Source organism: Pteropus alecto, unplaced genomic scaffold (assembly GCF_000325575.1).
Source record: "Pteropus alecto unplaced genomic scaffold, ASM32557v1 scaffold65, whole genome shotgun sequence".
Taxonomy (NCBI): Eukaryota; Metazoa; Chordata; class Mammalia; order Chiroptera; family Pteropodidae; genus Pteropus; species Pteropus alecto.
Window position 1 is genome coordinate 9,559,532 of NW_006439191.1, and position 18,201 is coordinate 9,577,732.

An 18,201-nucleotide genomic window follows, 5' to 3' on the forward strand; every position below is an offset into this window, starting at 1 on the left:
CTAAATCATGCCTGCTACAGAGTTTTCGGGGTCTTCATTTTAATATCATCTCGTGACTAAGTTTTCTGTAACAACCAGTCAAGCCTGATGAGAACTTACTCCACATCTATCTAACAATTTATTTTAAGAAGCTGACATTTCGACTTGAGCAGGAATTGGCATTAGGTATTCGCTATTTAAACATTACACACTTCAAGAAACTTGATTTCAGTGAATTTTCAAGCCGTATCTTGATAGTAACTTGCTTCAATCCTGATTAAGGTGTACTTGTTATCATGCCCAATTTTTTTTATAGCTATCACATATTTTCCCATTTGCCTTTTATGATCCTGGAATTACCTTGTGTGTTGTTTTTTTTTCACTGCTAAAATTTTTAAATAAATCGTATAATCTTTTTAAATTTTAAAAATATAAATTTATTACTTCAAATGCTCATTAAGTGAAGCATAATTTCTATTTGCTTTTTCTAGAGTTTACTTTTTAAAAACTTCATTGCGACTGATTTTTTTTACATGGGTATATATTATATTCCAAATTACCTTAATTATTCTCATGATATTTGTAAAAGAAAAATGACCATCTCTTGTTTCGAAATCTCATTGAATCATATCATATATATGCATATATATGTAATATGCATTTATACCAATGAAAAGGTAGGAAACAAATTTAACATAAAATTCCATTTTGTCCATTTATTTTTTTCTAAATTGATTTTTAGCTTCGCTTTATATTACAGTATCTACTAAGTTTAGAGTTGGGTTATTTAAAAAGTAGTATCTCCTGTTCTTTTTTTTCTCCAAAATAATTTTAGAAAAATAGAGTAATTGACAGAGACCAACTTTAGCCTACTCAAGCAATTTGGTACAAATGTGATCAAGGCTTTCTCGAATATGTAATTTGATTATGATTTATTTTATTCCATTAATAACACTTTTCCAAAAACAATTTAGAGATATAGCGACATTGAAAACGAGTAATGAGCTCTGTGTTTGTGTCAATAATACCCCTTTAACATTCGAAAATGGAAAAATTAGGTAAATGATGATTATTAAAATATCAAGTGTATTTGTTTTTAACTTTGACCAAAATTTTATAACCATGTCCTTTAAATTAAAGTAAAATGAATCCTATTCCAGTGCAGTAGCCAAATCCACCCATACTCCTTCTTTATGGACTGAATAATTTTAAACTGGAAAATCAGACTAAGTGAAGAAAAAGTTCACTCGGGTAGTGTTTTGCAAAAGAAAAAATTAGTTGGCATTTAAATGTAAACCCACAGATGTATTCATTGTTTAAACCCAAGTTAATACTTAGACATAAGAAAGCTTAGCTTACTCATTAACTTAGAATTTGAGAAATGTGATGCCTATTAAAAAAAAACAACAACTTTAAGATAAATATTACCGCAAAAAACGATTTCCATGCTTTTGAAAATATTTTTATGCTACCTACTTAATAAGCCCCCTGCCCTACTTCTTCAAGTCATTTTAATTCAAGCAAGTGTGGTTGGTGGTCATAAATGCCATCAGTCTGTCCACTTGGGCTCAAATAACTCTTGGTCTAATTAGAAATTTTTGAGAATGTGGTTTAAGTGAGCTTGAACAGTTAGTTATTAGTCAATTCAGGCAAATAAAAGTCATGTTGTATAAGATATGCTCGATTATTGTACAAAAATAGTATAACGTATCATCGCTTTAGATATTTTGTTATGAGTTGACAATAATCTATTAAAGCTTAGAAAAAAAGTAGACAGGAGGTAAATTTGAACTTAGAAGATCTGAGTCTTATTCATGAGAATTGCTCCACTGTGAAAAACAGGACAGGACACGCTCTATTCTCGGGGAACTAATATATCAATGGGAGGAGAGATGAAATTCTAATAAACATAGAAATAATTATGAACCGTGAGCTATATTACGAAGGAAGTAAAGTAGGGGCTGAGGGAAAATGACAGAGGGGGTCTTGGGGCGTGCAGACTTTAGCAAAGCTGGTCTTGGAGACGAGAGATAAGCTGGGTCACTTTGCGGAAATGATATATGAGTAGAGCCTGAAAGATGAGACAAAGCCAACCGTCAAATGTCTGTGGGAGAAAATGTGTCATGGTCAAGGTGCCGGATGATGATAATCAGAGCTAAGATTCTAGAACTGGCGGTGGGAAGATGGAAAAATGGAGTAGGGGTCATAACATCTTTTTCTTATAGTCGAGCGATGCCATTTAAAGTTCTTGGAAGAAGCACCAGAGTTTTAAGTATTATGTGAAGTAGAAAGTATTTGAAGTGTATATAATCGATATGAGAACTTGTAAACGTATACAGAGTGAATATTGTGAGAAGCTGGTAGACAGGTCATGTGAAAAGTATGTCTTGCGTCTTTTACATCTGGTTGTAAAATCCAGTTAACTAAATTTGAAAAATCAAGAATAGGGGTACAAATGTATTATCTGGAAATATAACACCAACCAAAAAGAAGACTATTTGCCTCTGGCTAGCAAATGGGCTGATTTTTTTTTTTTTTAATGATTGGATTATTCTTTTGATAGACCACTATGTTAATAAAAATAATTTAAATCGAATAAATTTAAAAAAGTATATTTCTTTTTCTTGCATTAGGTTAATAACAGAATAGGAACTAAATTTATCAAAAGGTTAATATATTAGTGGAAATTAATTCTCAACTCAAAAGATTGGCATCTACATTTGAAATTTAATTAATTTTTCTAATAACCTGAGCTCTCTAAAGTGGGTCTGAATTTCAGAAGCAAAAAGCACATATTAACCTATAAATGAACAAAAAAAATTTTATGTAGAAACAAACACGAACATTAAATTTAAAAAAAAATCGTTTGGGAGGTGGGAGGAGCAGACGGATTGTGTTGTTTCATGGCAGAGTAATACGACCATCTAGTGGAGAAAAAGTATATTACATAAATTATAAAAATCAAAACTACTGTGGAGTCATTTTATTACAAAGTTCTCAACCTAAATGTGATAAAATTTGCAAAAACTTCAGAGGAAAATTAGTGTCTGTGAAGTCCAACACAAGTGTAATTTATTATATAAAAATTGTAGTTTCCCATGGAGCTTTCTGTTCTATGAAAAATTATAAAATGTTATCGTAATGGGTATATTCCATGATGGGTTCCAGCTCAGTCGATTATTTTTTTCCCCTTTCCTGTTAAAAAGAAATTTCAGAATAGAATGTTCAACTATGATTCTAAAACTAAGAAAAGGAGTTTAGCGTCAAAAATAACACTAAATACATACGGGGATAAACATGTATCTTCGAATTTGCCATTTTTTAAAGTAATGTGTTGGGGGTTTACTAACGTAATCATTCTAACATTAAAGATAGTTATATCTAAATTAAGTAGTAGGAAGTATTAAAAATATTAGCAATTATAATCAGTAGGCATGAGCTTCATTGGTAATTTCTTGCGTTCTCTTAATTTGTCATGAATTTTTTAATGATTTTTTTGCAAAATAAGAATCATACTGTATATGCAGATTCTATTACCTCTTTACATACCATGTGAATAAGTAAAATATGAATGTACCGTTTTACAAACAATTATAATCCCTCCTGGAAAGAAGTAACACATTTCTCAGAAAATCCCTGTGTGTTTCTTCTAGATGAATACCCCCACGTTCCTCCAGAAGAAAACAATATCTTAATATTTTAGTAATTACATTTTGCTCTTCTTTAATAGTCTCGCAGCCTGTGTACTCATTCCCAGGAGATATGTCTGTTCTTGAATTTTATATAGGTGAAATAATCCTGGAATAGTCGATGTCCCGTTGTGTCTTTTCCATGCGATTATTCTTTCTTTCTTTTCATGTCGTATTTTAGCATTAGTGTATTATTCCATTGCGTGGGTATACCGTCAGTTTTCATCCATTCAACTGTTGATAGACGTAGGAGTTGTTTCCATTTGGACTATTAAAAAAAATCACACTTATGATCGGGTTCCCACGTGCGTGAGCTTCTCCAGGGTATATTCCTAGGAATAACATCTCTGAGTGATTAAACAGTGTATATCTTCAACTGCACTATGGGTTGCGAAATGCTTTTCTGTTATGGTGACTACAGTTTTCCTCGTCATCAGCTGTTCCTGGTGCTCCACATTCTTTCCAACTGCTGGGAGTTTTAGATTTCTTAAATTTTTACCAACGTCATGTTATCTTATTCACGGTTGATGATGGCTTTAATTTCCAACGTGGGCAATTTTTCATAACGTTTGTACCTTCTCTCTCTCTCTTTTTTATGTCTTGATCAGTTTTGCCAGAATTGTATCAATATTATTTATCTTAAAAAAAAAAAAGATTGTTCTTTTCACCATGTCCTACCCTCTTTGAAGTGTTTCCGTACCATTTTGAATCATCTTACCACGATTCATTTTTCTAAAGAAAATTTATCTACCTGTAATGCATGTTCTGCATCTCTTCGATTACTTATTTAATCATTCACTTCCCTACGAGAGCAGGTACTTTGTGTCTTCATTGTTTTTTTCTTCAGAACTTAAATTAGTGCCCAATAAATATTTTCCAAATTAATAAATGAGTAGTAGAATGCAAAACAGAAGTTAAGATAATGAAGGTTAGCTATTTCTCTGGAAAGTTATTTTTATGAGGCTTTGCAGTTTAAATTTCTGTCGGCTAAAAAAAATATATATATAAAGACATCCATTTGGCTGGACCTATAACCATATAGGTATATTTAAAAGCAAAGTAACCTAAACACACTGTATATTTAAACAATTACTTTAAGGGCTTATTTTGGTTTTATTGTTCATAGATTGTAAAGAACCTCCTCCAAACACACAGACAGAAATTCTCTCAGGTTCCTGGAATGATCCACAGTATGCGGAGGGCACTCAGGCCATATATAAATGTCGCCCTGGATATCGAAGTTTCGGTGCTATTGCAAAGGTGTGCAGAAGCGGAGAGTGGGTGGCCCTTCATCCATCGAGGATTTGTCACAGTAAGTAATTCACACACTTGCGAAATTTGCGAAAACCTAGTTGCAAGAATACTGAGTGTCGGCTAGTGTAGGAATGCTGGCTGAATTATGGCACTCCTGTCACGTGAATACGGGACACGACCCCATCACTGTTCTTAGAAGGGATGACCATCTTCCAAAATTCAATAAACAAGCATCCGGAGACATTCCATTCTAAAATGATAACTTGGCCACATTTCACTGTTCCGTGTCTTCCATCCTGTCCTCTAATAATACCGTCAAATATCCATGTCCCCAAACTCGTACCTAAAATGCGTCTCCCCGTGTTCCAGACGACCGTTGTACCTCTTCTCTGTTTTAGAACGGCCCTGTGGGTACCCTGGCGACACTGCCTTCGGTTCATTTGATCTGGAGGAAGGAAGTGAGTTTGTGTACGGTGCCACGGCGATTTACACGTGTAATGAGGGGTAAGTAGTCAACACAGAGAGAAGATTATGACTGAGGTGCTTGATGACCGATACAGTGAATAGGGACTGTACTAATTGATATTTCTAAGGTTACTCTATTTTTTTCCCGAGCGTTTTTATAGGGAGCACACACTTAACCCGAGAAATGAAAATTAAATAATGGAAGCGATTACCTCTGGATCCCATGTTATTTCCCCAACGTTGAAAAATTATGACAAATTATAATTACTCTAGTAGAGTGGAGTTTTAGGAGGGTGAGAAGATAGTATGCATGTAACTCAGGGTTCACTCCAAGAAATGCTCATGACGTCACATTACGCACAGACGATTATGGGAGTTCCATGTGTCAGGGACAGTGGGGAAGGTGACAAAATTGGATGACGTGCCATGGTACCTTACTGATAAAATTTCATAAAATTTAGGAGGAGCAAGACTTTTACACTGATACGATTCCTATTCTTTAAGGTTCCGTCGTCTACAAATTATTCTCATCACAGAGACCAAAAAAATGCTACCGTGTCACCACCTCGGTGTCCTGTCTTCCCTGTTATTCCCAGCGAGGTCCAAAACTTACTTTACAGAACGTTTCGAACATGGGAAAAACAGTATCATTATTACGTCAGTATAAATAGGATCAAGAGATTACAAATGGCATCTTATTAGTCTCTCCTCGCTGATAACCTGATTTGAGGCAATAAAATAAACCGTTTTAACGCTCGAGCGTTGGCGTAAGCCCGCGTTCCAAAACTCTACCATTCGATAACTGTGCATATTTGAAAATATCTCTTCGCTCGCATTTCCTCACTTATAGAAGCAGAAACATGTCGGGCCATCATAGGACTGACGGGAGACAGAAACAAGACACACATTTGGAACCCTGAGGTGAATTTCTGGTATATTGCAGACACCCAATAAATACCAGTTTTTTTGTGATTTAGTCTCTCCTTGGTCACTACCCGAGGAAGATTTTTCAAAGATATTTTTAATTTTGAACCCAACCTTCAATCATCGCTTCTGCTCTTATTACATATGGCCAAAAAGGTTAAGACCCTCTGGACTTGAATTATAAATTATAAAGTTCAGATTTTATCATTTCTTCCACTCTTCACCTCTGAAATATCTCTTTCAATCCATGCTAGTTTGGCCTCATCAGGTTCCACCTTCGACCTGGCAAAGTGGATGAAAACTCACAGCCTTTTCCCCAGAAGGTTCCCTAAATCTCAGTTTTTAGAGCTCGGTGAAGAAATGAGTGATCTGCATCCCTCTGTCTCTGCCCAACTCGTCTGCGCCCGCTTCATCTTGGGTAAATGTTGGGGACAACTCGATCATAGGGTTTATAGGAGTAACCATCTCCACCACTCCTCTGGGGCTCCGACGGAACCAGATCTTTGAAATAAAAGTCCTTGGGTCAGGCAAGGTCAGCAAACAGAAGCATCGGATGCTAGTTTGAAATTTTATCGATGGACCGTTTCGCCCGTCGGAGAGATGCTCACCTTCTGACCCGGTTGAAAAATCTAATGGTTGAATGGGTTTAATACGCCCGTGGTTTCTGCCGGCAGACTTTCCCTCTTCGATCCCTGGTCCCACCCGCCTTCCTTTTGCTGCTTACCTGTTTAGCTGACTACTAGCCACTCGGGATATTCGGTGTGGATACCCAGGCTTATCATCGTACAGGGAGGAAGATTTACAGAGGCACCCTGCAGACGATGCTGGCATTTTACCTGCTGGGGTTGCAGAAATAGCCATTCCTTTTTCCTGACCTCCAGCCTGTGGACAGTCTTTCTCTCTTCCCCCTGTGTGTTTGTGGGCCCTAGGAGGTTTTGTGTAGAGTTTTACATAATTCCTGAAAGGGCTTTGTGGGGAACGATGGGTCTCTGGTGTAGATGGGAAATCTGCTCTCTCTGCTAGAAGAAGAAATGAAAGAAGCCACGGGAGGACCGTTAATAACCGATTATTTCGTTTCTTTTCTATGACAGAGTAGGTGTTTGACTTCAAGGTCTGTGACTCCCTCTTCATTGATGGGAGTGTTTTTGTTTTTGTTTTCCCTTAGAGAATTAGAAACGAACCAATACAATCAAAGGAACACACTCGTGTGTTTTGAGGGAGAGAGTTTGTTAGTTTCACTTGTGTAATGGGCAGGGATGTCCTTACTGGTAGATGAAGGAAACATTCGTCTCTGTAGAATTATTTAAAAGTTTATGAAAGGCCCTTTTCTAAATCATCCCTCTCGCGATAACCAAAATGACTTCCCATTTTCTGTTTTTTGAGAAAAAGTTTTTGCCTCCAGCTATCCACGCTACATTGAGAAGGGCACTTTGCCTTGATCTAAAGCCTCTGGGGATGATTGTACATTTTGTACCTGCCTCAAGGAAATTTCCTTCAAGTACAGCATTTTAGATTTTAAGGACAAGCTTAATGAGTCGCTATAATTAGATAAATTTGACATCGAATGAGCTATATGCAGACTTGACTCAATGAGTATACTCTGGGAGAGATCTCTAGAATGGAGATGGGGAGATGGAGACAAACGTTGAAAATAAACCGCACACTAAGAAATTTTTGCTAGCGCTATCCTTGCTTATGTAAAAAGCTCAAAATGATCAGCAAATATTATAATCATGGAGGGTAGGGCAATGGAATAAGGCTGAAGGAGGGGTAGCTATCATGTTTATGGCTTTTGTTTTTGGTGATAGTTCACGGACCTTATTACACCATTAGGTGTAGCTAATTAACTGACTCAACAACAAGAACAACAATAATGAGTTTATGTCATGAACCAAAGGTTGTGGTTATTCCGAGTTCATGTACCGGAGAGCCTTTCTTAAGAAAGAAAACAAAAAGTTTAAGAAAGATAAAAAGAAATTTAAGAGAGGAAAAGAGAGAGGAAGAGAAGGAGGGAGTAAACAAGGAAAAGTAGAAAACGCGTATGTCGTTAATTTTCCCTGACATGGAGCTGGGACCTTCAGGGTGCTGTCACATTTAGAACTGGTATAAACACGCATCAGCTCATCACTGTTCTTTTGCGTTTTCAGGTATAAGCTGGTAGGTGAGATTAATTTCCGAAAATGTGAAGCAGACGGATTGTGGACCAATGATGTTCCTGTATGTGAAGGTAGGTGTAAAGCTGATTCATAAGTATAGGAAAATTCTTGACATATCTAACTTTTTTGAAATGTTTTACAGTAAAATATTGTTAAAGTCTACAATTAAATATTTCTCCCTCCAGTTATTTTTTGTGGTTTCTAATACAGTACAGAATGTATATCTAAACTTTTCATTGCTATGTTATCTTGTGCTTCAGTAACCACATGTGAACACTACCTCATCTGATCTAATAGTCAACTTGCTGGAGATTAGGAAATCTAAAACTTATTTTTCTTTCCTTTTGGATTCTAACCACCGGAAACAACACAAGTATCACCATCCAAGCGAAGATCAGAATTTCAGCTTTATTAATGAAGGGTCACTCACTCAGTAACACACTCAATGACAAGATTTAGACATCTGTCCGCTCTCATCTGACAAGGGGGGCTTTTCCTGCAGTCTCAGTCTTACTGGAAGAGGCAGAAAGTAAGAGAGAGCTCTGCTCTTTCTCCCTGATCCATCGAGCAAACAGCGAGAATGGGAAAATGCAGATCCCAGTTCCGAATTTCGAATCAGGAATCCCAGTCTCTAATCATCATGGAAATACAAGAGATCAATCAGAATAAGGTTTCCTAGTTCCATGGCGAAGAGTAAGTAGAGAGGGAGAGAGAGAGAGGCAGAAAGAGAGGCAGGGAGGGAGGGAGGAAGAGGAGGGAGAGAGAGAGAGAGAGAGAAGGGAGAATCCTTCTCTCCCTTGCCTAAAGAAGGGACTGGAAAATCTCTCATTTATGAGAGCGAGAGGCGAGAGATGACTGTTCCAGGAAACATCTGTATTGAAATCACCTGGGGCGTTTGTTAAAAACTGAAATTTTTGGTTTCTAAAAACCAACCGGATGGGTCTCTCTGGGGTGACGAACAGGAAGGTGGCCACAGGCTTTCCATTTTGACAAGCGTCCTGGGTCATTCTAGTGTAAAACGAAGTGTGAGTACCGTAACCTAAAGAATATTGGAAAATATTACGTAAAATCACAAGGAGGTCACAAATTATTTTGAACACCAATGCAGAAGAGGAAGGAAGATTTAAAACTCTTTCTCTGTTGAAGTGAGTATAATCAGAAAGTTGGCTTTTACACCTTTAGGAATGCAGCATTATATGATTGTGGGACCTATATGGAAATTTGATATTTAATTATCTCAAGCTTTATATCCCTCGATTATTAAGAAGCACCTTTTTGTTCCTACAAAAATATAAACTGTCATTCAAAGTAGTAATTTTCTTTGTCCATAGAAAAGTATCAGAGATAAACTCGCTATCTTTTTTTTTTTTTTTACTTAGCAGAATTTTATCTCCGGCAAACTGGTACATTAAATGCTTCTTACACACACACACACACACAAACACACACACTTCCCAATTCATCTGTCTCTCTCTCTGTCTCTCAAGTAATTTCCTCCAATCTTATCTTGCTGACGATTTTATATCTATATTGTATATATACGTGTTTTTCATGATAAAGTTTTCCAATTCCGTTAGAAAGAGTTGTCTGTATTTTTTCAGTCGTTAAGTGTTTACCAGTGGCAGAACCAGAGAACGGTAGAATCGTCAGTTCTGCGTTGGAAATGAACCAGGAATACACTTTTGGGCAAGTGATACGATTTGAGTGTAACCCGGGCTTCATGCTTGATGCAGCTAAAGAGATTCATTGCTCAGTGGATGGAGCTTGGAGTGGAGAGAAACCCAACTGTGTGGGTAAGATGCACCTGCTGTTCATCCGATTATCTGAATGGTTTTAGTTTTTCTCATGAAAATATGTATTTCAAAACACCGTGCCGCCTAAAGAATCTGAATAATACTGATCATAACTAATGTTTATTGAGGACTTAACTATTTCCCAGTAATTCATCCAAGTTCTGACATGCGTCATCTCATTTTACGTTCAAAATGACTTCCGTGATTTATGTATCGTTTTCACCTCTGTTTTATAATTGAGGAAACTGGGGGGCCAAAAAAAAGTTAAGTCACATGTCCAGGGTTCTTATGGCATAAATGGTAGAGTTAATATTCAAACCACCGTATCTGACACCAAAGTCCATGCTCTTAATTATAATTCAATTGTAATTGGCTCTTAAGGCTGAAATAGATCGGTAAGCGCCTTTCTGCTGCGAGTTTTAATATTGGCCTACAGAATAAGCTTTCAAAAAAAATTCGAATAGCTGAAGATTCATTATTTATTTCTACTGATGCATCATGATGACATTCTGCTTTTGAATAACACTTCTAGGAAGTGGCCCATTTTATATCTGTGCCGTGAGTTTATTAAAAATATTCCTGAACTGAACCGAACCGAATCCCATTGAATAAACATTCGCCTTTAAAAAAAGGGTTCTATATAGTAAACTATAAGTCAAGAATTCTTTAAGGTACAACATAGCAAAAATAGTCAATAGTATTATAATAATTAGGTACATGTCAGGTGGGCACTAGACTTAATGGAGATCATTTCCTCAGCTATATAAATATCTGATCATTAGGTTAAGCACCTGAAACTAATATAATATTTTATATCAATTGTAATTTAAAAATTAAAAAAAAAATTTTTTTTTAAGAATTCTTCTGTTGTAATACTGCTGATCCGTGCATCATAACCAATTTGATCATTTTGGCTTTCATAATGAAACATTACGGTCAATTTATTTAAAGTGCCATACTTTGTTCTATCGATTTGCGTCCGGCAGAAACTTCTGCCATGTTTATTGTTTAACATTATCTAAAACCTCCAAATTATTTGCTACAATGACATACAGAGGAAAGTGTTTCTCTTCTTAAAAACGGTTTTCTGACCCAACTAGTTTTTCGGGTTGGTGATGATCAAATATTTATATTCAGTGTAGCAAATACCGTATACTCTAGAGGTTTATGGACAGGGTTTACTCCTTACAGCCAAATTTCCATGGTTAATGAAACCGTCTTCATGCATAACGACTAATGCCTAAGTCTTAAAGGGAGTTTTGTAGAGGTCAGGAGCTCATGCAGAAGTTGTACAGATGCAGTAAGGCTTCCTTGAGCATGAAGCTCGCCCGTTCCCACTGTCCTCAGGTGTAGGACACAAACAGGGAAGGTCAGTGACAGATTAAAGCCAGGCCGGTACAAGGTCCTGAGATGCTGCGTACACCATGCTGAAGAATTGGGCTTGTGTGCAGATCGAATTGGGAAGTCGGTGAGGGACGTTCAGTGGAGCGAGGCAGCGACGAAAAGCAGGTTTGTTCAGTTACAGACAGGAAAACAGATTGGAAAAGTGAAAGGATCTGGGAGTTAGTTTTCGTTGCTGTCCCAGGAGGAAATGTTTGCGAGGAGACGGTGTCAAAGATGACGGCCATTTTCTGTCTTGATAGAAAACTTGGATGGATAGTGAAACCATAAAAGCAGAAAGTCAGTTACTCTTTGGAATTGTAATGACGATGGGATAAATTAATTTCTTTGACAGAGTGTTCCATTAAATAAGCACTGTATTATCAATACCTAGAAAATATGTAATTTTTGCGGCTTACTCGGTGGACACACTTTTCTCAATAAGCTTATGTCTATATTCGATTTTATATACACAGTCGACGAACGTTTCTGGCCATTATTTATTTCCAGAGGACAAATTTATCCTCAAACCAAATAAACTCGGCAACATAATTTTAACCAGCATGTTAACTTCCTTCAAAAATAAACGTTAAGAACAATAGATAAATTATTCATCAAGTGTCCAAGTCAAAATAGAACTTCTGTCTGCTCGCTTGCTTTACCTCATGACAAAAAAAATTTGCATCTTTATACACCCGTGTCGTGGACAGAGTCCTTGGAGATCTAACAAACGTCTTGAAATTTAAACCCTCTTATTTAGAAATTTCGTGTAAGGTACCACGCATTCCAAATGGACAGCCTATATCCCTGAAGAACACTTATAAAGAAAATGAACGACTTCAATATAAATGTCTCAGAGGCTATAGTTACAGTGGGAGAGCAGATGCCGTGTGCACGAAATCTGGGTGGACTCCACCCCCTGCATGTAAAGGTAATCTTTCATTTCTTGTCCGTATCTTCGGCTGTGTATTTTACCAATTGTTTTAACCCATATACCTCTTATAGTTAAGTGGTTTATTTTTCTCACAATGGAATATCGATGTTTATAGGAATCGACTATCATAAATACAGTAGATATCTTAAATTTTTATGTGTGCAAGGCCCGTTCTGCGATCAGTTCATATTATTCTCTCGCTCTGAAGACAGACATAAATGGGACTAGAAAAGTTCAACAGCTCTTGGAGTAGTTGGTCAAAAGCAAGTGACAATGAAATTAAGTGGCAGAAATCAGAGATGTTATTAACCACAGGCCTAATAAGAGCCGACGGCGATGACGGCGCTTTTTTAAACTCTACACCAGACGGGTGTCACGTGGAGCTGAAGAGTTCAACTCAACAGTGTTCTTTGCCCACCAAACGCTGTGTCTGGAATATTATGTTCTTCTTACTCTATTTTGTTGTAAAAGAGATGGTTTTAAACTATATTGGCCTAAGTGAGAGAATGTAGCGAGTCGAGGAGTTTAAGAAATGATATCATAGGAAGAGCAAGAAGGTATAGTATCGCACGGTCGTAGCCTTGTTGACACTTTACAGACTTCTAAGAAAAGGAGTGAGTTAGCTTTCGATGAGGGCTGCCGCAGTGAGTGAAAACAGTAACTGTTATCATGCGTGAAATCAGAGATCGAGTGAGCTTCTCTACAAGGGTAAGTTTTGCCGATTTTTCCATGCTCTGGCGGGCAGAAGAGTTGAGCCTTCTGCACGTTCAAGCAAGTGATTCATAACGCCACGTATAAACCTGGTTTTAGTGATCCTCTTTTAGAAAACCTAGAGTGAGTTTTTGAGTTGATTTTAATTTTTTCTTTCTTTTCTTTCTTTTCTTTTCTTTTCTTTTTTCTTCCTTTCTTCCTCTTCCTTCCTTCCTTCCCCTTCCTCCCTCCCTTCCTCCCTCCCTCCCTCCCTCCGTTCCTTCCTCCCTTCCTTCCTTCCTTCCTTCCTTCCTTCCTTCCTTCCAATATTTGGGTGAACCTGCCAGCAGCTACTTGGAAAACCCACCCTTCTACACAATCGGATGATCTCCACTTTCAGGCACTGTTAAGAAAATATTTTAGAAAGATATTAATGAACACAGGACAGCAATAACCCACACAGAACTGTGTTAGGCTGACAGTGAGCGGAGTTCAGATGGTTTGTCTTCGCGGCATCTACGGTTTCTGTACAAAGGAAGCGGGTACATAAGTCCTCTGTCATTGACCTATGCCCCTGTTTTGTGTCTAGAGACCCTCTTAAATATTAGATAGTTAATTTATCTACCCAACTGTCCAAGTGGGACTTATAAACTATTTCCTTTCTATCAGGCTCCTTGTCCTGTATCGGGATAAACATTAGAATAAACTGTCTGTCATTCCAAGTTTCAGTAAATTCCAAATAAGACTTTGAGAATTCAGTTTTACTTGAGCATAGGACTTGGGACAGCATGACTACTTCAGAGAAGTTGTCTAATTATTATCATTATTATTATTATTTTGGTCACTTAGCTACCTATTTAAAACTCTTGCTTAGCATGTATTAGTTTTAATGAAGAGAAATTCTCATTTTCCCATATGTGTTACTACAATTTCTAGGCTTACTTTTCCTGAAGTTTGACTCATTTACACACACACACACATACACACACACACAGAGTCCACATTTATAAAACATTTTCTCTTCAGAGTTTCTTTTTCATTTTCTCAGTCACATGTCGTAACTTAAAAATTCAAGACTGTCTGCCGTGGGGTCCTGCTTTCTCTAGGGAGAGAGACGCCAGGGTCAGGCACTCTGTTTCAAAAAAACAGTTTGCTAAAGACCAGTGTAAACAGAGGTTCACCCCAAATTAGATACGCATGCGCTCTCTCTGGCAACAGGCTTCATTTATTGACGTGCATTTTACATTAACTAGGTACGGACAAGTCTCTTATAAAGGAAATTCTACTCTCTGTGCCTCAGCTAATTATATCACAAACACTTATTTTCTTCCTAGTACAATGGAAATATCTACCTACTGATAATGATGAATTCTACAAGTGTATGTCTTGTCTCTAAGTCTATAAGAAATTTGAAACTAAAATACAAGACATTTCAAAATAAAATAGTCTGGACAAAATACTTACATTTTCTTCCCTCTGGTCTATGACTTATATGTGTCAGGGGTTTTATCTGAAGGTACTTTGTCAAAACTTTAGTCTCTTATCCACTCAGGGACAGTCTCTGACAACAAGTCACTTACAGGAATAATTACAAGTACCAAGACCTGCTAAATAAAAGCCACCTTTGATCCAATTTCATCCATTTCCTGTACAAACTGTATTTTCTACTGTTTCACAGCATAGGCTAAAACTGATTTATCATTCTCAAGTTGATTGTTTCTAATAGGAGGGGAAAAAAAAAAACGTGGACTTACACATTTAGTCTCACCTGTTATTATTTTTGGATAGAGAAACGTGCCCTGGGAATGTTTTAATAGCAATATATATTTTCGTGGAGATTATGAGAGTAGGGAATTAAAACGTATCAAGAGATTTATATGCACCGCTTGAAAGTAACCACCAAAAATTCTTCCACTCTGAATTAATTTAACAAAATTCACTTAACTATTTGGTTGGGCTCTCATGATTTTTATATCTCATAGCTTTTGACTTAAAACATTTAGTAATAAGTTCAACTATACTATAACATGAAAACGAAGATATGTACACTGGACTGCAATGAGTATATGAAAATTTATGGATATAGCAGATGAAGGGAGAGAAAAAAATAAATGAACATATTTAAGGTTTATATGAGGTTAGCGTAAATTAATTCAAGTAAATATGAAAGCATATTTACTTAAAACTTGTGTTTAGGTGGTCACACACTTTTTCTATTATTTTTAGTATGATTGTTGTTAATATAAGTATGTCATGTTAGTAATAGAGACATTAACAAAGCTTATTCCGGCAGAATGGAGCGTGAGTTTAAGACCAATCACGAGACTACTGTGATGCCTCTGGGAGCCGAACGCACACAGTGAAACTAAGATGCGGAGAGGAAGAGATATAGAAGCATTAATGACAACAGAATATGGTGTCTGAACACTGCAGTGACGGGCAGGCAGGAATGTGGGATAAATTCCTAGGCTTCTGCCATGGAGTTCTTGTGTTGGAAATTAAAATGTCAAACACAAGAGGAAAACTATATATTGAAAGAAGGATGATGCCTTAGTTTGACACACATAAGGTGGATACGCCTTAGAATTGCACGCATGGAGCTGTCCAGTGTGAAGCTGCCCTTGGATAAATGGGTTTGAATGTCACAGGAGAAGTTGTTAGCATAATGGTGGTGGCTTTTTATCATGGAAGTGTCTTGAGTCACACAGAATCCGAAGAGGAAAATGACAAAGTCCAAGATAAATACTCCGTGTAGAACCAAAGATAGTCATTCACCCAATCTCTACAGAGTCTTCAAGGGAGGCTGTTTCTGGGGGTGTTGATAAGAGCCAACATGAAGATCTAAAGGATCCTTCAGGAGACAAGGAATAGAAAGCGCACGAGGTAGGATTAAGCTTGGCATGTGTGAAGACCAGACAGAAGCCTCATGCGTGCGTGATACAGAGTGTAAGTAGGCACGTGGTGGAAGATGAGATCTGAATTCGCGGGACCGAAGATTAAGTAGCGGGAAGAGAGAGGGGCAGCTGTAAGTCGGATAAATGAAATAAAATAGTATTGTTCAGGCCAAGAGAAGGAGACGTAGGAGAACATAAGGAAATAAGGCGTTGGAGAACTTTAAAACGTCAGGGATCCATTGTGCCAAACGTCACAGAGGATTTTTATCTATTCAGTTCAACGAATGATTCAGGAGCCCATAATGTGCACTGGCCACTGTGATATGTAGAATACAAAGATTTGGGGATTTGGACACTGGAGGACATTGGTGGCTTTTGTCAGGGCAGTGCCGGCACATGGAGATGTCAGAGGTCAGAGAGCAGTAGGTTGAAAACTGAATAGGAGGTTGGAAAGCGGGGCACAGCAGTGGTGAAATGGCATTTTTAAGGATCTCGGTTGTGAAGCGGAGAAGCCAGGCAGCACGTCAGGTGAACGCGGACGAAGGGTTGTAGGAGGAGTTGAAAACTGGAGAAGCTCGCACAGCCATCGGAGAGTGGTCAGAAAAATACGGGCAAGGGACGAACGAACAGTGGCGTAGAGGAGAAAGAAAGGTTGGAGAAGCCAGCTTGGGTAAGAAGAAAACACCCTTATCATCAGAGACCAAGGGAAAGGCTTAAGTTCAGACACGGCCAGTGTTAAAAAAAATATGGAGAAGTCGGAGGGAACCCACAGCTGTTAGGCTGAGTTTTCTGTGACCGCGAGGACTTATTATCTGTTGACGAAGGAGCATTTGTGTTAGGGGACGAGTAAAATGGGGAGACTGTTGGTCACTTATGTTGCGAGATAGAATAGGAAGTAAATTAGGGACAGATAAATGGATTTCAGGCAATGCGGAACATTCAACACAGGTTTAGAGTCAAAAATACAGTATGGCACCAATATAAAAACATTTCTACAATAGTTAAAAGGCATAATATTTTATTAGGAAAGGATTATTGCAAATCGAGCCACATTCTTTTCATTACCCTATGCAAGTCAAATAAGCGATTCAGGATATTTGTCAACAGCCCTTAAGGGAACTTCAGGAGCCAAGAAGGTGAGGGCCATGGGAAGAACAGCGGAGGGGCATATGACGCTGTCATTGCCACAAACGGCCACATCGTGTCCTATGCGATGGCCTTGGAGAAAGCGGATTCGAGAGTGCAGGGGACATAATACATCGGCTGAGAATTGTGGTCGAGGGGACCAGAGATGTCGGGGAGGGACACGAGGCCGGGCTCGCTTAACGCCATTGGCCGAGGGGTAAGGACAGAATCACAACGCCCTCTGCCTTTACTTTCGTGACCTTGACTGTTTTCACGGGAATATAGTGATGACTGCGTTACCCACATATCCTTTTACAGAAATGACATGTGATCCTCCACATATTGCAAATGGTGGCTACGGTCCTAAAAGGAACACATACAGACTCGAGGATGAAGTCACATACTGGTGCAAAGATGGCTTTTATCCCGTGACCCGAGGATCCACGGCCAAATGCACGAGAACCGGCTGGGAGCCGCCTCCACGATGCAGCTGTAAGTTCCAGGCACGTCTTGACCTGCTTCTTAACTCTGAAATTGCTTTCTCTGAAACACGCAAAAATGGAGACCCGGAAGGTCCAAATGTTTGCCTTATGTCAATGCAAAGCAGAGGATTTTCGAGGCTTCTTTGCTTTTACAAAGCAGCCAATGACAAGTTGGAAAAAACCATATCATTGTAAGTGAGAAACCCATTTTTTGGCTCTTCAGTGTTAAACATGTACGTGTGTGTACTTGTCTATTTCTCTCACTAATATAATTGTGATGTCACAACTAAATGATATGATTGTGACAGCGGAACATAAATATTGGGGAAGAATGCCGGCATTTAAGCCCAGGCATATTCGAGGCCGAAGGCCGAGTGGATCTTCAAGTGTGACCCCAGAGAGAGCGCTCTTATCACCATGAGACAGCTGGCTCGTG

General features: G+C 38.1%; 1 protein-coding gene across 1 annotated transcript in view; it reads left to right on the forward strand.

Annotated features, from left to right (window-relative positions):
• The window catches only part of LOC102888341 (complement factor H), a 22,116-nt gene extending 4,141 nt beyond the window's left edge, over window positions 1-17,975 (forward strand). The window contains exons 2-7 of the mRNA XM_006916252.3: window positions 4,795-4,980; window positions 5,321-5,426; window positions 8,459-8,538; window positions 10,069-10,260; window positions 12,401-12,571; window positions 17,602-17,975. Of these exons, the coding sequence (XP_006916314.2) occupies window positions 4,795-4,980; window positions 5,321-5,426; window positions 8,459-8,538; window positions 10,069-10,260; window positions 12,401-12,571; window positions 17,602-17,960 (1,094 nt within the window). The 3' untranslated portion in view covers window positions 17,961-17,975. The remainder of the gene's footprint in view (window positions 1-4,794; window positions 4,981-5,320; window positions 5,427-8,458; window positions 8,539-10,068; window positions 10,261-12,400; window positions 12,572-17,601) is intronic.
• Window positions 17,976-18,201: the final 226 nt, after the last annotated feature.